The sequence below is a fragment of the Hyperoodon ampullatus genome (genome assembly GCF_949752795.1).
Source record: "Hyperoodon ampullatus genome assembly, chromosome: 1".
In the NCBI taxonomy this organism is placed as follows: domain Eukaryota; kingdom Metazoa; phylum Chordata; class Mammalia; order Artiodactyla; family Ziphiidae; genus Hyperoodon; species Hyperoodon ampullatus.
This window is the reverse complement of record NC_136914.1, coordinates 85,162,383-85,181,092: the sequence shown is the minus strand read 5'-3', so window position 1 is coordinate 85,181,092 and position 18,710 is coordinate 85,162,383. Positions and strand designations below refer to the sequence as shown.

The window sequence follows — 18,710 nt, the reverse complement described above, 5'->3', positions numbered from 1 at the left end:
AAAAGAAATTTTAGAGCTATTTTTCACCAGAGAAATAAATGTACTTCATGATAAAGGCACAGCAGCATCTAAAGAATTTTTGATACATTTATCACAAGATTCAAACTTCCCTAACTATTAACAATACATTACAATAAAGTTTCTCAGAAAGTGTTTAAAAGGCTTGATTTAACATGCCAGGAAAATGATCATTTTTCTTTCGAGATGCATTTATGTAAATTGCATTGAGGTCAGTTTTACACCTGGAATTAACCATCCATAGCAGAAGTACGAGCAGCTAACAATGCTTATTTATATTATATATAACTTAGCTGGATGTTAAACTATGCAACTGTTGGTGCCAGTCTGCTTATAAAGGCAATGCTCTGGAGACAAAGTCTTCTCACAAACAGTGGGCAAGCAGGTTTCATTATTAGATGTTCAACAACAATCCTCAGTTCATTAAACAAGGTCCTGCAACATAAAATAGTTTTCTTTCAGGAACCCAATGAAAAAGCAACGTAATGCAAGAGCAAATGCTAATGAAGGACTTTCCCACAGCCATTAAAGAATTTGAAGAGGTAAAAGAAACCAGGATGCACTGTAGGGAACATACAAAATAAAATTCCCCAAATCAACACCTGTTCCCTTTTTTGGGGAAAAAAATCATTTAACAAAAGCATTTAATAAATGGCTCTCTCGGAGGGCTGAGATTAGGGATGATCTGTATCTTCTTTACAGTTGAGTCACATAATTTTCATATTTGACTTGGGCAAATTCAACTAGTTCTAAAAAAGAGACCAAGAAAGTGAAAATTATATAATATGAGCAATCCCACCTACTATTTCCTTAAAAGAACATACTGCCTCTTAGAGCTTTCCTCATCTGAACAATGGGGTTATGTACTTATTGGAGTCATAGAGAAGTTTAAATGAGAAAACACAGAAGATGCTCAATAAATGTTACCTCCCAACTGGATCATTCCATTGATCAAATAAGCTCTTGTTTGCCTTCAGACTAAATCCCACCTCCTCAACATCCCATGCCTTGTGCAATCTTGTCTCAGTTGAATTTCCTGCTTCATTTCCTATCACTCTCTGCCATGATGCCCATGTTACGCTGCCTGTTTTAAGCCCAGGCTGGTTGTGGATCACGACTTTGCCTTAACTGTGCCACTTGCCTACGAAGTACTCTTTATTACATACTGTAATCACACACACATCATACGTATTGTACTGGTTAGTAGAAACAAAATCATGTATACTGTACTGTAATTTATAAGTGCTTTAAAGAATCATCTAGGATAATTTTGGCTGTTCATAATTTTTATGTGCTGACTCATCCTACATAAAGACACAACTTCTACCTTTTTGTATGCTCTGTGTTATTTTTATGGTTAGGAGAAGGCAATAATCTGTTTTTTAAAAGGATGTAATACACTCTCACACAAAAACAGGAAGGAAATTTGGAAAGATGCACATTTATCTAAAAACCTGACCTTCCTCTTGTATCTCCTATCTTTGCGACAGCCACATTACTCATGACTCTCCAAGGTTCCCAGGCCAGAAACCTGGAGGTCTTCTTTATCTTACACTTCTTCCCTAAGCTCCAAGTTCCAACCCTCCTAAATAGCTTTCAAATTTATCCCTTTTTAACCACTGAATTAGTTCAGGCTCTGGACTTCTCTAACAGTTTCCAAATTGGTCTTTCTGTCCTTTTGGTGAGCCTGAAATCCATCTTCTGGAATAGTATTTCTAAATCAGACCATATCGTGTTCTCAACCCCTCCACATTACAAACTTCAAATGCTCTTCCTACCTTAGAATAAAGTCCAAACCCTTCCACATGATCTAGTTCCTGTCTCCCTTTCTGCGCACAGATCTTCACTACTTCCCTATATACTTCCTCAACTCAAGTGACAACTACTGGCTTGCCAAGCGCATTCAGGCACCCACATGCCAGAACTCAGACTTCAAAAAGCTTGGCCTTCTATTACCACCTCCTCCGTGAATTCTCATCTGTCTCCCTCTGCACTGTGTGCCTTCACAGCACCTTCATCATCATACTGACTTATGTAGCTATCTAATTCACTCAGCTCTAAGTCCCTAGAAAGCAGGTATTTCAATCCCACATTAAACTTGTTATCATCAACACACAATCACTGTCTTCAGAATAAATGAGGCTAATGAATCAAGTTAGAGGGCATCCTGAAAACACTCTAGTTAAACCCCTTCAGGTTACCGATGAGGCACGCCTCATTCTCGTATTCATGGTTCTATCCCTGGCATAAACAACAGCACTTTCAGTGGTGATGAAAATGTCTATCTGTTTGTCCAGTGCAGCGGCCATCAGCCACGCATGGCTTCCGAGCGCTTAACAATATGGTTAGTGTTGACTCAGGAACTGAGTTTTAAATTTTATGAATTTTAATTAATTTAAATTTAAATGGTCAAATGTGGCTAGTGGCTGTTCTATTAGCACAGCTCTGCACAATCTACACTAGACATGAACAAAGGACTCATACCACTAACTTGAGAATAAATATCATGGTAAGTGAACATGGTACAAACTGGCTATATAGACTGTCTCATAACCCTTAATAAAAAAAAAAAGTATAGTGTAGAAAATGTAGTTTTATAGCCTGCTTATCAATATTTATAAGCCCAAATATTTTCCATTACCTTTCCACTGTTTTGATTAAAATGTGTACTAATGTGAGATGTTTAATAGCACTTATTTGTGTTACCTTATAGCACTTCTATCCTTTCTTTTCTATTCCACTGAACACTTCTACATTTTTATAGGTGATGATATGATTTAAGGATATGTGGAGAAAACAGGAGTAGAGAAGAAGAGGATATAAAGAAGCAGAGAAAAACAAATCTACTGACGAAAACTGGATGCCAGGGTAGGGAACCAGGATATAATGTCTAAAATGAATACAAGAACCAGAAAGAAAAAGGGAAAAACTCATGGAAGCAAGTAAAATTAAAGGTTTATTTTTGACTAGGAACTCATTAAGAACCTATGTCTAAAGAAAATAAGCTCTAGTTTAGGAAGTACTGTGAAAAAGACATTGTCTGTGAGAGCATAAAAACCCCTTCAAAGGAGAATCAGAAGCATAAAAAAAAGGAAAATAAACGATTTATTAAGAACCTAATAGAATCTAAGCACTTTTAAAAACACTACTTCATTTCACCTCCAGGAGGTTTTTCTCTCTGTCAGTGAAGAAATTAAAATTTAAGTAACTCGCCTGAAGTCATAAACCTGTCAAATGATGGACCAGCATTCAAATTCAGTTTTTACTTTGCTTGAGAAAATATAATAGAGATCATGCTAACACACTCACTGGATTTCTGGCTGAATTCTACTACATGATGAATTTATTTTAAACGTGAAAACAAAAACTACGTTAACTTTAGTATCTGAGTAACTTATTTAAGAAGCTATTAAAAACAGCTATTCAGGGACTTCCCTGGTGGCACAGTGGTTAAAGAATCCACCTGCTAATGCAGGGGACATGGATTTGAGCCCTGGTCCGGGAAGGTCCCACATGCCACAGAGCAACTAAGCCCGTGTGCCACAACTACTGAGCATGCGCTCTAGAGCCTGTGAGCCACAACTATTGAGCCCGCGCGTCTAGAGCCCGTGCTCCGCAAGAGAAGCCACCACAATGAAAAGCCCGCCAAAATAAATAAATAAATATATTTAAAAAAAAAGAAAAAAGAACAGCTATTCATTTTTGTTTTCTTCTAATTTTTGAGATCAGAAGGCATAATTTATTGTACATTAATTTAAGCCTCTGTTCCTCAATATTATGATAATTTACTAAAATATTTCTCTGCTTCTTCATTTTTCCACTCCAAACAATTCTGCACAGGCTATCAGGAAACTATTATGATCTTGTCAAAACCATCATTCCTATACATCCAAAAAGTAAGTTCTAAACTTCTTACCCTGAAACTCAAGAAGTTTTATGATATGGCTCCAATATACCTTTTAAATCTTTGCTCCAACCACTCACCATACAGAATTTCCCTTATAGTCAAATAGGTCTACTCAATGCCCCTTAAACTCTGCTTTTATCTTCTTGCCTCTGAACTTGTTCTGTTTTCCTACCTAAAATGCCTTTCCTTATTCTGTCTATTCAAAGGCTTTAATCCTTCTAGAACAAATTAAAATCTCTATTTTGTGAAACTTTCCTGGGCTCTTCTCTCTTCTGGCTCAATGATCTCTCTCCCCTGTTGTGGACTATAGTACTTATATAGTAGAATAAACATGACAATTCATCATAGATTGACATGTGAATATCATATCCTAAACTACTGCTTCCTTTCTTATTATTTGACATGTGTTTTTTGTTTCTTCAACTAGGAAAGTGCCTTGAGAGTGGGACTTATGTCCTACACATTTTAAAACTCCTTAAACTTTGGCACTGTTTTAGAAGTGGTCAAGAAAAGTCTAGTCTTAGTGTCTGAAAAGAAGTACAACTACCTCCTCATCAATCCTAGGTAGTTCTAAGGCCTAGAACTTAAATTCACAAAAACATTGCTTGCTTCTAAATTCTAACATAAAAGTTAAACAACTCTTAAAAGTTACAAATACTGTATTTCACAATACTCTTAATAAATAAAACAGGTTTAAACTAATCACCAGCTTACCGACAATATGGATTTCTTCGAGAGGAGTATCGAAGAGTAAGGAATCTATAGTATATAAAAGGCTGGAGCAAACTTCCTTGACCACTGAAATAAACAAATACAAGGGCAATAAATACACATCATCAATTCATATGTTTACTCTCAAAATTTAAAGGCAATTTAATTGGAGAATGTGTGTCTTTATTCATCAAATGGTCACAGTCATATCTATCATTATCTAAATCCAAGTTATTCATGTATTTATGTAGGTATTACTTTTTAAAAATTTTTTAAAGCTTTAAAATAAACCAGCAAATATTAAATAAATGCTTCAACAATTACTACTAATAACTGATAATAAAGTTTTAAAACTTTATAAGATATTTAAAATGAAAAGTAATTTATTTTATATAAGCAAATAAGAAAACTAATAAAACCACAAGGGGTCACTAGTAAATTTACATAGCCTACACTATTTTTCTTCGTTTAAAAAACAATGACAATACCTCAAGAGCCATATATATGTATATGAAATTCTAAGTCTGGAATACTTTCCTAGGAAAACTATCTTAAGATATTCACTAAAATAACTACAGATAAAATGCAGCAACAAACTAACATGGATAGTTAGGTAGCAGGGCTAAGTAAATCATATGTTTGACGGCCTTGGTATGCAACTACTTAAAATCTTGACTATGAAAACTACACAGTAACTCTGAAGAAAGCAGAATATAAAGCTATACATATTACTACAACTATATTTTAAAACTTTTTTGGGGAATAAATGCACTAAGATGCTAAATACGGTTTGTTTTTTAGGTTAAATTTTTTTAGTCCCACCCCTCACCCCCCACCCCCCTTTTTTTTTTGGCCGCACCATGAGGCTTGCGGGATCTTAGTTCCCCAACCAGGGATCAAACCTGGGCCCCTGCAGTGGAAGCGTGGAGTCCCAACCACTGGACTGCCAGGGAATTCCCTTTTTTAGCCTTTTTTCCCCTAAATTGTGTGATATTACTGTCATAATAAAAATTTACACGATTACAAACTTATAACTAAATGTAATATCCACCTTCCCCAATAAATCATATAAAACTTTAACTCTTTAAATTGAGGAATTCACATATTACAGAAAACGTTAAGTAGAAAAGAATATTCAATAAAAAATTTTTCCACCAGCCAAGTTAGTTCCTTCCTCAAAGTCACAGCAGTTTCTAATACATCCTTCCAGAAATTTACATAAACAAGTGTATATAATGACTAACACACAGTGCTCATTTTGTAATGCACTGAATCCATTTAACTCTAGGAGGGAAGTGGTATTATCATTCTGATTTTAAAGATGAAGAAACTGAGGCAGAAAGAAATATACACGTCTTTAAACACACACACCCCAAAATATAAATGGGGAATACCCTACACAGTTCTCAACCACTTTTAAACTTATTATATCTTGGAGATCATCCCCTATCACAACACATAAATTACTTCATTCTTTTCACAGCATCAAATATTCCATCTTATGCATGTACTATTATGTAACAAGCTCTCTACTAATGAATAAAACTACAATGATCATCCTTTTACTTGTCTTTGCACATGTGTGCGTGTATATGTAAGATAAACTCACACACTACATGTATAAGAAAAACTCATAGAATGTTCACTTTTAAATACAGAGCTTTATGCATTACTGCTACAAGTTTAACTTAATAAAGCCTTCTAATATCAGACTGTGCTTCTACCATGAAAGGTAGCATTTAAGGAATAATGACTTAAAATTGTTTTTAATTTTACAGTTTGCGTTGTGGTCAAGTGACACACTTGAAACATGAATAGCTTTTCTTATTAGGGATTGAATAAAACTTTATTACTTAATTTTAATTTTTTAGAATAACAAAGTGATTCCCCTATTTAAATATTTTTGGTAAATTCTCATTTCCTTTACAATCTTAAAAATTAAAATCAACTTGTACATAATAAGTGTTTAAATAAAAGATTGTAGCACAATTGACTTAATATACCAATATAGTCAAAACTTGGTGCTCCAACAAAAAATTCACTACAGTTCCAAAAATAAGGCCTTTTGTTGTAGGGGGGGTGCTGTGTTGGGTCTTCACTGCTGCGCACGGGCTTTCTCTAGTTGCGGCGAGCGGGGGCTACTCTTCGTTGTGGTGCGTGGGCTTTTAAGTTGTGGCTCACGGGCTCTAGAGTGCAGGCTCAGTAGCTGTGGCGCACGGGCTTAGCTGCTCTGCGGCACATGGGATCTTCCCACACCAGGGATCGAACCTGTGTCCCCTGCATTGGCAGGTGGAGTCTTAACCACTGCGCCACCAGGGAAGTCCCAAAAATGAGGTTTTTGTTTAAGTGTGCCTGGCATCTCAGCATTTCATTATAATTCTCTTAAGCTTACCTAAAAGGAGAACAAATTATTTTGTTTATTAACCAGAATGTGGAGGTTTCAGATATAGTCACCAATTACCTCCACATAAAGAGTTAGTTTTGGTAGCTACATTTTAACTTTCACCCAGGTACATGAAACAAATCACAGAACCTCGTGTGACTCAAGACCAGATGACCCAAGAAACAGAAAAATGAGCAAGAAAGTAAGAGGGCAAAAGGTTCCTTTTACCAATTAAAATGTTTAAGTGTATGATCAGGATCACAAAAAGGAGATGAACTAACTTCTAGGGTGAAAATTTCAGAGTGGAATAATCGACAAATACAGTTGCATCAAATTCTATACCCAACATTCATGGTACGTTACAACTAGAAGGAGTTTTGGCAATTACTTATTTCAACTACTACTAATTTTTTTTTTTTTTTTTTTTTTTTTTTTGTGGTACGCGGGCCTCTCGCTGTTGTGGCCTCTCCCGTTGCAGAGCACAGGCTCCGGACGCGCAGGCTCAGCGGTCATGGCCCACGGGACCAGCCGCTCCGCGGCATGTGGGATCTTCCCGGACCGGGGCATGAACCCGTGTCCCCCGCATCAGCAGGCGGACTCTCAACCACTGCGCCACCAGGGAAGCCCTACTAATTTTTTAAGTGTAGAAAATCAAGGCCCAGAAGGCTAAGTTAGTGGTCAAATCAACCAGAATCCAGCTCCCAAACACCCAACAAGAAGTCTTCCCATTGTATCATTCCAGGACCCTATTTAGATTATATTATTTAGTTTGGAACCCCACAACTTAAGCAACATGTGGTGATCCTGGAGTTTTCAGAGGAAGATATTATTTATAAGAATGGTACAGATGCATTTATGAGGAAATCTAGAAAACTCTATAACCAGCTTAAAGAAAGACTGCTAAAGAAAGGAGTAACTATCAGGTATATAAAAACCTTACTAGTTAACCAAGGCAATGAACATTAAAATGAAATATTTCATAGACAAAAACAAGTTTGTTACAAATTAATGAGATTATGGAAAACAGGTAATACAGACCTATTAGAGGACAATTTGGTATGGTCTATTAAATATAAAATGCACCTAGTTTAGACTCAGCAAAAGTACAGACTCGCACAAAAGTATAAGCAGACAGGTTAAAAAAACGTTTACTGCATCAACATTTGGAAAAGTAAAAATTTGGAAACAAATGGCCACCAACAGGGGAATGGGTAATAAAATATAGTATAATAATATGATGGAACACTATACAGCCATTAAATGAAACAAACCAGAAATACGAATGTCATATAAATAGGTCATGAAAACATACTGTATATGAACGAAAAAAGCAAGATGCAGACAACTGATGCCTTTGATGTAAAATAAAAACTAAACAAAGGGACTTCCCAGGTGGCGCAGTGCTTAAGAATCCACCTGCCAATGCAGGGGACATGGGTTTGAGCCCTGGTCCGGGAAGATCCCACATGCCACGGAGCAACTAAGCCTGTGTGCCACAACTACTGAGCCCATGTGCTGCAACTACTGAAGCCTGCACACCTAGAGCCCGTGCTCCGCAACAAAAGAAGCCACCACAATGAGAAGCCAGCACACTGCAACAAAGAGTAGCCCCCGCTCGCCTCAAGTAGAGAAAGCCTGCGCGCAGCAATGAAGACCCAGTGCAGCCAAAAATAAATTTATTTTAAAAACCCCAAAAAACTAAATAAAGCCCTGCACCCATAAAATAATAATATATATTTTCTATCCATCGATGCAAGTACTTTAAAAGAACTACATACATGTACCCATATCAAACTCCTTAGCTCTGGGAAGGAGAGGACAGAATCCAACTAGGATTCAGTCAAATGGTATTTTAGCTTTTATTTGTAATATCCTATTACTTGAGAAACTGAAAATTGAAAAAGCAATAATCTGGGCAGAAATGTGGTTTTAAAACTTAAATGCAAGAATATAGATAGAGAGGTCAATACTATCCTAATGTTCTATTTTTAAAAGGAAGGCTTTCTTTATTCATGCATTCCTTCTATAATTAACATACAAACAAAATATGGAGGTGGCAGTAAGCAACTAATAATACAAGACCTTAAGTTTTCAGATTTTTCTCTAGTATGGGAAAAATCATCTCAATAATGTTAGACTGGACTAAACTAGCCTTCCTAAGATTCTTTCAAAAGTAGTTATTCTGAAATTAATTTTCAAAATGTTAAATGATAAATCACAAGGAATAACAAAGAAGACAAATGCCTAGGTTTATCATAGTAAACTACAGGAGTTTACTTTGCTCTCATGTTCTCTACTATCATGTGAAAAGATGATTGCTAAGATCCATCTAAGCTCTGAATCTCAGTATGTACTTCAATAGATGTAAGCAGGATAAAATTTGAGTTGATACATTTACTATGTTCACTTAGACACCAGCCTCCTAAAAGAAATATATTTTTATTCTTACCTAAAAAGCATAAAAACTGTAGCAGGCATCAAGAATATTTCATTACAAGCAATGAATTTCAGAATATTCTGTTGATTAGCGCTTAATTTATCCAAGAGAGATCTCAGCAGAGGTAAACTATTTGAACCCTTTGCCTAAAACATAAGAAAACAAACATTAGAAATAACAAAAGCATTTTCCATCACTCAATTATTTTCTTTCTTTAGATAAACTGCATACCCAATACACAATACAACCAAAAGACAATTATTTGAAAATGATGATATAAAAATCTACAAATTATTTAGGGACAAAAGTTAACGTATTTTCCTGCTTTATTGTATTTTCTATATTTGTAGAGTTAAATAGGGAAACAACTTCAATAAAAGTCCTTTTCATTCATAAACACTTTATCTTCCTTATTTCAAGAAAAGTGGTGGTTATTTCTCTCCAACCATAACAAAACCTGGCTACCCAGAAATACAGTTAAAGTATCTGTGACTCCCTACTTGATTAAAGGTAGAAATTACAGAGTCCAATTACTGCTGTGATCCAAGAACTATAGGGATAAATAAGAAGGCCAACACAAGGCAAAATTTTGGATACTTTAATTCAAATTTCAGTGCATATGCAGTCAATCTGCCTGGCACACTGAAGTTATTACGCTTAATGATCCAACCCAGTAATAAGAAAAAATTTTAGGAAAGTAGCAGTTCTGAACATCAGTGTAAAATAAATTTGGTACACTCTACACACATGGTATGTTAAAATTACTGACAGAACAAGAGATCTCTGACAACTTATCAAATCAAAAATATATGATTTTTTTAAATAAAAAGGTCTATTTCAAACTTCAGAAATTACTCCAGGAACTGGGGGGTAAACTTAAATACAACCCCTTATCTACAAAATGTACTATTTTATTGAAACTTAAACAGTAAAAAATAACCAAAACTTTCAAATCACGAATTTAGAGCAAGTTTGTACGGAATACAGGACCTTTTTGTGACAAATGTCCAAATGTCTTAAAACTCAAATTTGTGTTAACTATCTGTATCTGTCTTAAAACTCAAATTTGTGTTAACTATCAGGAGTCAAAAACAAAAAACAAAGGCAGCACAATTTTACTTACATCAAGGACCTTTTTCGTGTATGTGGCAGCATGAAGTAAAGAAAATAATAAGACTGGGAAAATACTCACTGAAGAAAATAATTAAGGAAAACATTAAAAATTCATCAAGCACTTTGCAAAACAGGCTATGTATTATGTTCAAATATACAGATCTAAAATGGCATCTGCTAAAATGAGTTCAGTGATGGCTTTTGGTCTACTGATACACTTTATAAAATGAAGGTTTTTTTAATCTGTAAAGAAGAAAGTCAACTTTCATTTTTTAAACCTCATAGTTCTTTTTATGAAGAAAATAGTGAAAAAAGCTTTTTCACCTATTCCTATTGGATAAAATATTGCGAACATTGGCTAAATTAAGTTGAAATCTAGGCCATCTCAAAGCGTTAATACAGCTTTTAACCCTACAATGGTCATCCTGGACAGAATAACTTAGCCTTCAAATACCAAAATAGTCTTTTGTACTGCTTTCATCAACTCAGTTGCTTAGGAAAGAGTACAGAGTAATGGTTTAAAGAGTAGTTCTCAAATTTCCCTCAACTAAAGATCTTTAATTCTTTCTTTCCTACGAGGACCCCATTATTTTGAGATAATGTTCCAATCAAGCTTTTACAGTTAATGTGTTCTCAATCTGTACAAATAAAAAAGACAGTGTATATTTGGTTTAGCATATAGTCAATTGAGAGTCTCATCAGTTTAATTACAGATGTGAGCAAAGAATCCTTATATTTGAGTTTCACTGTTTGGCTTTATGTCATAGATAAAATATACAATTTTCATTCAGCTTTTTGAAAAATGGAAATTGCTCAGAAGACTTTACACCAATTTCTGCTAGGTTGATAACAAAAAAACCCCACTTGTCCAAGTTATTTCCATGAAATGATATAGACAGTTAATTATGAAGGGCAAAAATACTTGTCCTAAAAATAGTAGCAATTTCCAAGAAATAAACCATTATATTTTTCTACACCAACTGAAAGCTTGGTGTGAGGGAAATGACCACTATAGCATAACCTGAGTATCAAATTCATTATAACCATAACTCATCATTTAAGACCCAAAGGTTCCTAAGTTCCAGGTGGCTAGTAAAACAATGACCTATAGCCAAGTATTATAAGAATCCTAACTCTCTAATATAAACGTTCTCTGATTAATATCCTCACTAATTCTTCTGTGCCACTCATAAAATTTAAGTAAAACGCCAATCTCCTGAGTAGAGATCACACACACACACACACACACTTTTACACTTTTAACAGAATCCTTAATTCAGAGTCAAGATATCTGGGTTTCACTCTTGGCTCTGACACTAACTTCATTTCCCTAGGCCAAGTTCCATCTTCTGTCATATGAATTTGCAGCGATCAAACCTAGGGATTTCTAATGAGTCTTACATCTCTAACATTCTATAGCTCACAAATCCCTGATAAGAGATTCATAACCTTAGCATTCATTGTTACCTTTAAACTACTTAGAAAACACAAGGGGTGAAGAGTGTACAATAGAAAAAGGACAATACAACACCTTTCTAAGAGCAAAGATCAGAACATGACTTTGGGATCACCTTTATTAACATAATACCCAACTACTTTAGCAATCAGATTAGTATTTCTTGCCAATTAATAGTTTGTTATTCCCACTGCATACTCCCCCCCCCACCCGCCGTAAGAATTTAAAGAACATTAAATCCTTAATCTCCAACATTCCCTAGAGATGGCCTAGCAAATAACTAATTGGGTAGAAAAGGCAGAGAGGTTGTCTTCACTGTCATGAGTCATTTGGCACCGTCTCAGGATTCACTCAATAAAACTGTCCCAGAGGTCAGTATTGATGTATTCAATTTGCTCTATATTAATTATCTAGAAAACACAGCTTCTATCATTTGTTTTTCTTTTCAAAGAAATTTTAAGCTAGTAAGGGCAGAAATATGAACCTCTATATAATTTCCCATTATATCTCAGAAAAGCAAGAATTTTAATATTGGTGATTATAAAGGACCTCAATGAATGCGGCTGACAAATGCAGGTCAACCCGATGATATGCCAAACAAATGTGCTTATCATTTACAGTTGTAGTACAACAATTACCTAGTGAGTTTTACCTACATTACTACTCACTTGCCAATGTGATGCCAGGCAAGTTACTTTAAACTGTTTGAGCCTCAGTAGCCTTATCAATAATATAATGCTCACCATAATTTTTTTCAGAGTGTTGCAAGGATTAAGTATGTCAAGTCTGTATATACTGGCAAAATACGTGCTCAAAAAAATGTCACTTTCCTCCTATTCTCTTTTCCTTAAAACTTATAAACAATCTATTTAAAATTTGATACTTCATGAACATAGAAAACATTATCTAAATAGGCAGTATTTAGTGTTAGAGATATATTTTATTGTGCTTTCCATTATGTACAGTTGTATCATAAATATTCAAGAACACTTAAGAACAGTACTTCTGAAAGTACAGAATACTTCCCTGAGGGATGACTCATGGCGGGGCAGGGGTGGGGGGTGGACAACCCATTAAAATGATTAAGTTTAGGGAACACTGATAACTCTTAGGTCTCACAATGCACACTACCATATCAAAGGTCGTACAGTAAAGAAATCTATTTAACAATGTTTAACCTATTGCTTCCCAAACATACCAAACTGCAGAATCCCTTCCCTCCTTTTCAAGAACACCTACTTTTATCCCACAACATACTTTTGAAATGTATAAACATACAAATTCCAAATGAGTTATTTAATTCTCATTGGCTCCAGAGAGTATCCATGTGTCCTTATATTCTACTCTATCCATAGCAAATACTAATTTCTATTTATTTTATTGATTAATTATCCCATTCTCAGCTTAAGTAAGTTATTTCTTGATTAATTTCCATTTGTTTCTAGCTCACTGGGAGTTGAAAGAAAGAGCTGAGGACTTCTCTTTTCTTAAGGCAAGGCATCTGGGCATTTTCCCAAAGAATGTGTGAATTAAATGAAGGAAACATATATTAAAATAAGTCCTCCATAGGCTTGTGCTTTGAATCTGAATTTTAAAATATCCATTGCTAATAAAGAAGCTTACAAGAGGCAAGATCAAAGATACAAAGTTTAAAATTCCCAATCAGCTCTTCAAAATTTGGACTTCACATTTCAGAATCAGAAATTCTTACACTTAATGTATCTTCATTCAAATGAAGTGCCAACAAACCAACCAACCCAGGCTTCATGGAACACCCTCATTGCTGAATCCTTCCTGTAGCAAAAAATAATAAGAAGAGATCTCCTATACACTCAGTAGGCAATTTCACTGTCAAAAAGGTACAAAAGGATACTTGTAACAGGGTAGGAATTGACAAAGATGAGTGAATACAACAGGTAGTGGCAGCTGTCCTCTAACAAAGCCTGGGCCAGGAATGCTCTGCTTAACTGGAAGTGTGGTAATCTTTGGTGCAGCCTCAGAGCACTAGTCAGAGCATTTGCCAGCAAAGCACGTTGGTAAAAGCTTGCTGCTTCATGCAACCTGCAAATTACCAGGGGAGAGGTTATTATGAGATGTAAACAACTACTGTGTCTCTTCCTCCTTTGTGAATTGCATCATAATTGCACAATACCTAAATCTATTACTTGTCAATAAAAAAAAAAATTGCTTGACCCTACTATACCTTTTTAGAAGCATCACTTTATATATATACCCAACTGAATTTTTATTTATTTCTATTGAAGCACAGTTGATGTACAATACCCAACTGAATTTTATAAAGCAGTCATTCTTCCTTTTAACAATCAAAAGTGCAAAAAAAACATGAACTTATCTCATCCCCACAACCATTTTCTCTCAATTTTCAATGTGATGTTACTTTTCACAAAGCACATGATATAAAATAAACCTCCAGTTGGTATTACTAGAATATTAGTGCCTTAAGGATGAGACCTGTGTTTTATTTGTCCCTGAACCTCTTTCAGTTTAACAAGTGTGACACCTAAAAGGTATTCCAGAAAAAGTGAACAAGTGAATACCAAAGGCAGAAACATGTATAATACATACCCAAGAAGAGGCAGAACAAACAAAGCAGAGCAGTAAACTGTGAACAAGCGAGAAAGCCACATTGCCGTGTCCAGTTTATTGGCCATCAAGAATTGCTGAATGTAAAAAGAAAAATATTGTAGTAAATTAAGCTTGCAAATTATGTTTTTAAGGATGAATATTATGTAGTTTTATTCCTATTCAAAATGTCTCAATGCCCCTGTAGCAATTGTGTTTTTAAGATCATTAAGTGTAAACTCTTAGGGCAACTGTTTCATGTACATGCTCAGTAACAAAGCCAAACTCCCTATAGTTTTTTTTTTTTAAATAAGTTTGTTTGTTTGCAGTGGCTTCTTTGCTGTGAAGCATGGGCTCTAGGTGCGCAGGCTTCAGTAGTTGTGGCACGTGGGCTCAGTAGTTGTGGCTCGTGGGCTCTAGAGCGCAGGCTCAGTAGTTGTGGCGCACGGGCTTAGTTGCTCCGCGGCATGTGGGATCTTCCAGCACCAGAGCTCGAACCTGTGTCCCCTGCACTGGCAGGCAGATTCTGAACCACTGCACCACCAGGGAAGTCCCCTCCTTATAGTTTTGATATGGAAAGCATAGGAAGTACTTAAATAGAAAAATACCAGTTGACATTAAAAAAAAAAAAGACTAAGTAGGCAAGAAAAATTTAACTACAATTGTCTGTATTCCTTCAACACTTGTAATACTGGCTTCACCTACTTTAAAAGAACATTAAATAAGAATTAACTGCTCTCAAGAGAACCATAATGCCTATTCTTAGAAAAAAGTCTCAAATTCAAACAGGCAAGTCTCAGGTCTGAGTAAAAAGGCATCACACAAAGCCAGTTTGGACTATATCAACCTTACAAAGGAGAAATGTAAAACCATGGTAATAGTCACTTAGCCTCTGGATGATTTGCCAATGTACACACAAAGGCCTGGCATACTGTAGGGGCTCAAAATATGGCTGTCAGGTGTTAATGGCACCTGACATTGTGCCATTATTCACACCTCCGATTTTATGACTTTCTTCATCCTCTTGAAGATCCCTGACAAGTCTTAGCCTGGTTTCTGCGGCCCTGGATTAAACTTCCATTATCACTTTCTTCTCCATTTTTTCCTCATTCTATCTTTTCTTTTGCTTCATTTTGCCAACAGATGTGTCCATCATCACGAATGCAATAACTTAAAATCAGTTTTCTCATTCAAACTGTATTGTGTATTCAAATTCTAAAGTGGCTTTTACATTTTTTGATAGAACCTACACAATTTTTACATCAAGACCCAATACAGACATATGTGAGTATATAAAATAAAAATCTCACAAAAACAATAGTTATCTTTACTATGTGTGATAAATTTTGGTATTTTGTATTCTATTTAATGTTTTATAAACAGTGTTTCCATGAAAAGGATTTCAAATCTCACTAATAGGTCTTAACCTGGAGCCTAAAACACTGCTCAAAGCAATCTAACTTATTTATCATTTGGAAGAAGATATAAAAAAAGCTTTGGGGAAAAATGCAAGTATCTTTTAAAATTCAAGGATGCTTTTTATTTAATTTTATTGCATGCTTTCTAACAGTATGCAGGTAATTTCAGATATATGCCTCCACTTTATTCTACCCAATCCTACTACTGTTACTCTTCTAAATTTAAATGATCACCAGTAGTCAAGTGGAAGGATGAATCCAGCTTACAGTGCTCAGTTTCTCTACAAATATTCAGATTCTACATGATAGTTTGAAATTTAATTTTAGAACATTTTCTTTAAAACCTATTTGTTTACGGTGCTCATCTGGTGATAAATCACTAAGCTGTGCATTTCATCTTGTACACTTTTATGTATGTGCATTTTACTACACAATTAAAAAAAGGTTTAAAAAAGCGTGTTGGTTTACTTTTTAAGAGTGAACTGACTGACCATGTTACAAATAATTCAGGCAAAAAATATAATGCATCTTTGGGCGAAAAAACGATTGAAGTGAAAAATTATTCACATCATCTTAAAGTATCATGACATAGAACACTTTTTTTTTTTTTTTTTTTTTTTTTTTTTTTTTTTTTTTTTTTGCTGTACGCGGGCCTCTCACTGTTGTGGCCTCTCCCGTTGCGGAGCACAGGCTCCCGACGCGCAGGCTCAGCGGCCATGACTCACGGGCCAAGCCGCTCCGCGGCATGTGGGATCTTCCCGGACCGGGGCACGAACCCGTGTCCCCTGCATCGGCAGGCGGACGTTCAACCACTGCGCCATCAGGGAAGCCCTAGAACACTTTTTATTTACAAAGGGAAACAAGTTATCTTTACAATAGAAACTCTGGTGGACACCACCTTAACCAAACGATCAAACTTATCTCCAATGATGAGATAAATCAACATAAAATGTTTCCTGATATATATAATGCCCTGAGAAGAACGGAATATCACTTCTTTAATATTCCTACCAAAATGTTTAACCTGAATCCAGTCATCTGTAGGAGGAGGGGGGGGCGGGAATCAGACAACTCCAATTTGAGAAGCGTTCTGCAAAACAACAGGTCTCAACTCTCGAAAGACAAAAATGGGAAGAGGAGGACAAGGGAACTGTTCCAGACTAAAAGGGACCAAAGGCCAGAAAACGCAATGCACACTTTCTGATTGAGTCTGGATAAGGAGGAAGCAGCTTTAAAGGACAATTGAGGAAATCTGAATATAAATTGTGTATTAGGTTGATAACACCTATCAACGTTAAATTTCCCAAATTTAACTGCAAAAATTGCTGTGAGAACTGCACTGTGGTCACGTAGAAGAATACTGAAGTACTTATGGGTTAATGATCATGATGTAAGCGACTCTCAAATGGTTCAGCAAAATTAAGGGAAGAAAAAAAGAAAAAGTGTGCCTATAAAGAGACGTTGCAAATGTTTGAAAAGAAAAAAGTCACTCGGCTCAGTTCACATACTTAGTGTTTAAAATTGGAGGACAATTATGCTTCTGGTACAAGAAACTAGTAAGCAGCAGACCTGCATCTTAAAAATAAAAAGTTACAAAAGCATAATAACATTTCTTTTCGTAAACGACGAAAGGAAAAGAAAACGACCGCTCCCCCCTTTCTGCTTAAAAACGGGCACAACGGTTCTGGGCCAACACGCGTGTGCGGAACAAGGCGTGTGTCACGCCTCGATCTCAGGTGGCATCTTCAACCTTAGGACACAGGGACCGAGGGGTGGGAAGAAGCAAGAAGGCCCAATCTCCGAGGCATACAGGAGGGCATGCAGGTGAGGGCCACCTGCTCCAGGCCGGCCTGGTGTCGCTTCAGAAACAGAAACCTGTAGCTCCCTCTAACGTCTTCGCTCACGATCGGCCCTCCCCCCACCCCCACCCGCACCAGTAATCCCAGTCCTGAAAGCAAGGAGCCACTGCAACGCCTCGGACCCGACTTCCAACACTTCCCGCTCCTTCCTAACTTGCAAATCAAGCCACACGGCCCTGCCCGCTCACTTACCACTGCGCCCGCCCCTTGGGGGCCGTTCGGGGTCGTATCCGCCATGGGGGTGTCACACACGCGTCTGGGACGCTGCAATCGGAAAGGGAAAAGAGCGAAGGAAGGTCAGCGCCGGGGCCGCGACTCCGGGAACTGGCTTTCCTGCTCCCGGCGGGAGCCTCCGAGCCTCCGCAGAGCAAAGGACTCGCCGCTTCAGTGCAGCGGACTGTCCCGCGGGTACCCGCAGCGGCCGGGAAATACCTGTCCGGCACCGCCAAGGGCGAAGCTGGGTTTCTAGAAAGAGCGGAGCGAAGGCGGAGCTTCGGAACAAGGCCCAACAGGGCCGAGCTAAGGCCGCCGGCTCCAGGTTACTGCCGAACCCGGAAGTGCTCCCTTCACTTCCGTGGGGAAGAGGCGGTGACGCAGAGGGGAAACCCGCAGCGGTGCCCTGAGGCATGACGGGAAGTGTCGTTTTTCTGGCTTCGGCTTCCCGTGTCGTGCACGCCCGTTGCTCTGTAAGCTAAGAAGCGGGGCTGGACAAGCAGCTTTTGTCTCATCGTCACAGGTCAAAGATGGTCCTCCCTGCCCATGGCAAACCACGAAGCCTCTCTACTCCCTGATATAGAAACCTCAGAAATGTCTTTGCTGTTTTGT

At 37.0% G+C, this 18,710-nt stretch overlaps 1 protein-coding gene across 1 annotated transcript; it reads right to left on the bottom strand.

Annotated features, from left to right (window-relative positions):
* Nucleotides 1–323: 323 nt before the first annotated feature.
* TMEM33 (transmembrane protein 33) lies at nt 324–18,122 on the bottom strand (the record flags this gene model as incomplete). The annotated part of the gene is made up of 7 exons (XM_079718466.1): nt 324–453; nt 4,640–4,723; nt 9,469–9,602; nt 10,580–10,647; nt 13,899–14,086; nt 14,612–14,706; nt 18,078–18,122. 7 exons carry the CDS (start codon nt 18,120–18,122, stop codon nt 324–326), a joined length of 744 nt encoding a protein of 247 aa, XP_079574592.1.
* Between the last annotated feature and the right edge of the window lie 588 nt (nt 18,123–18,710).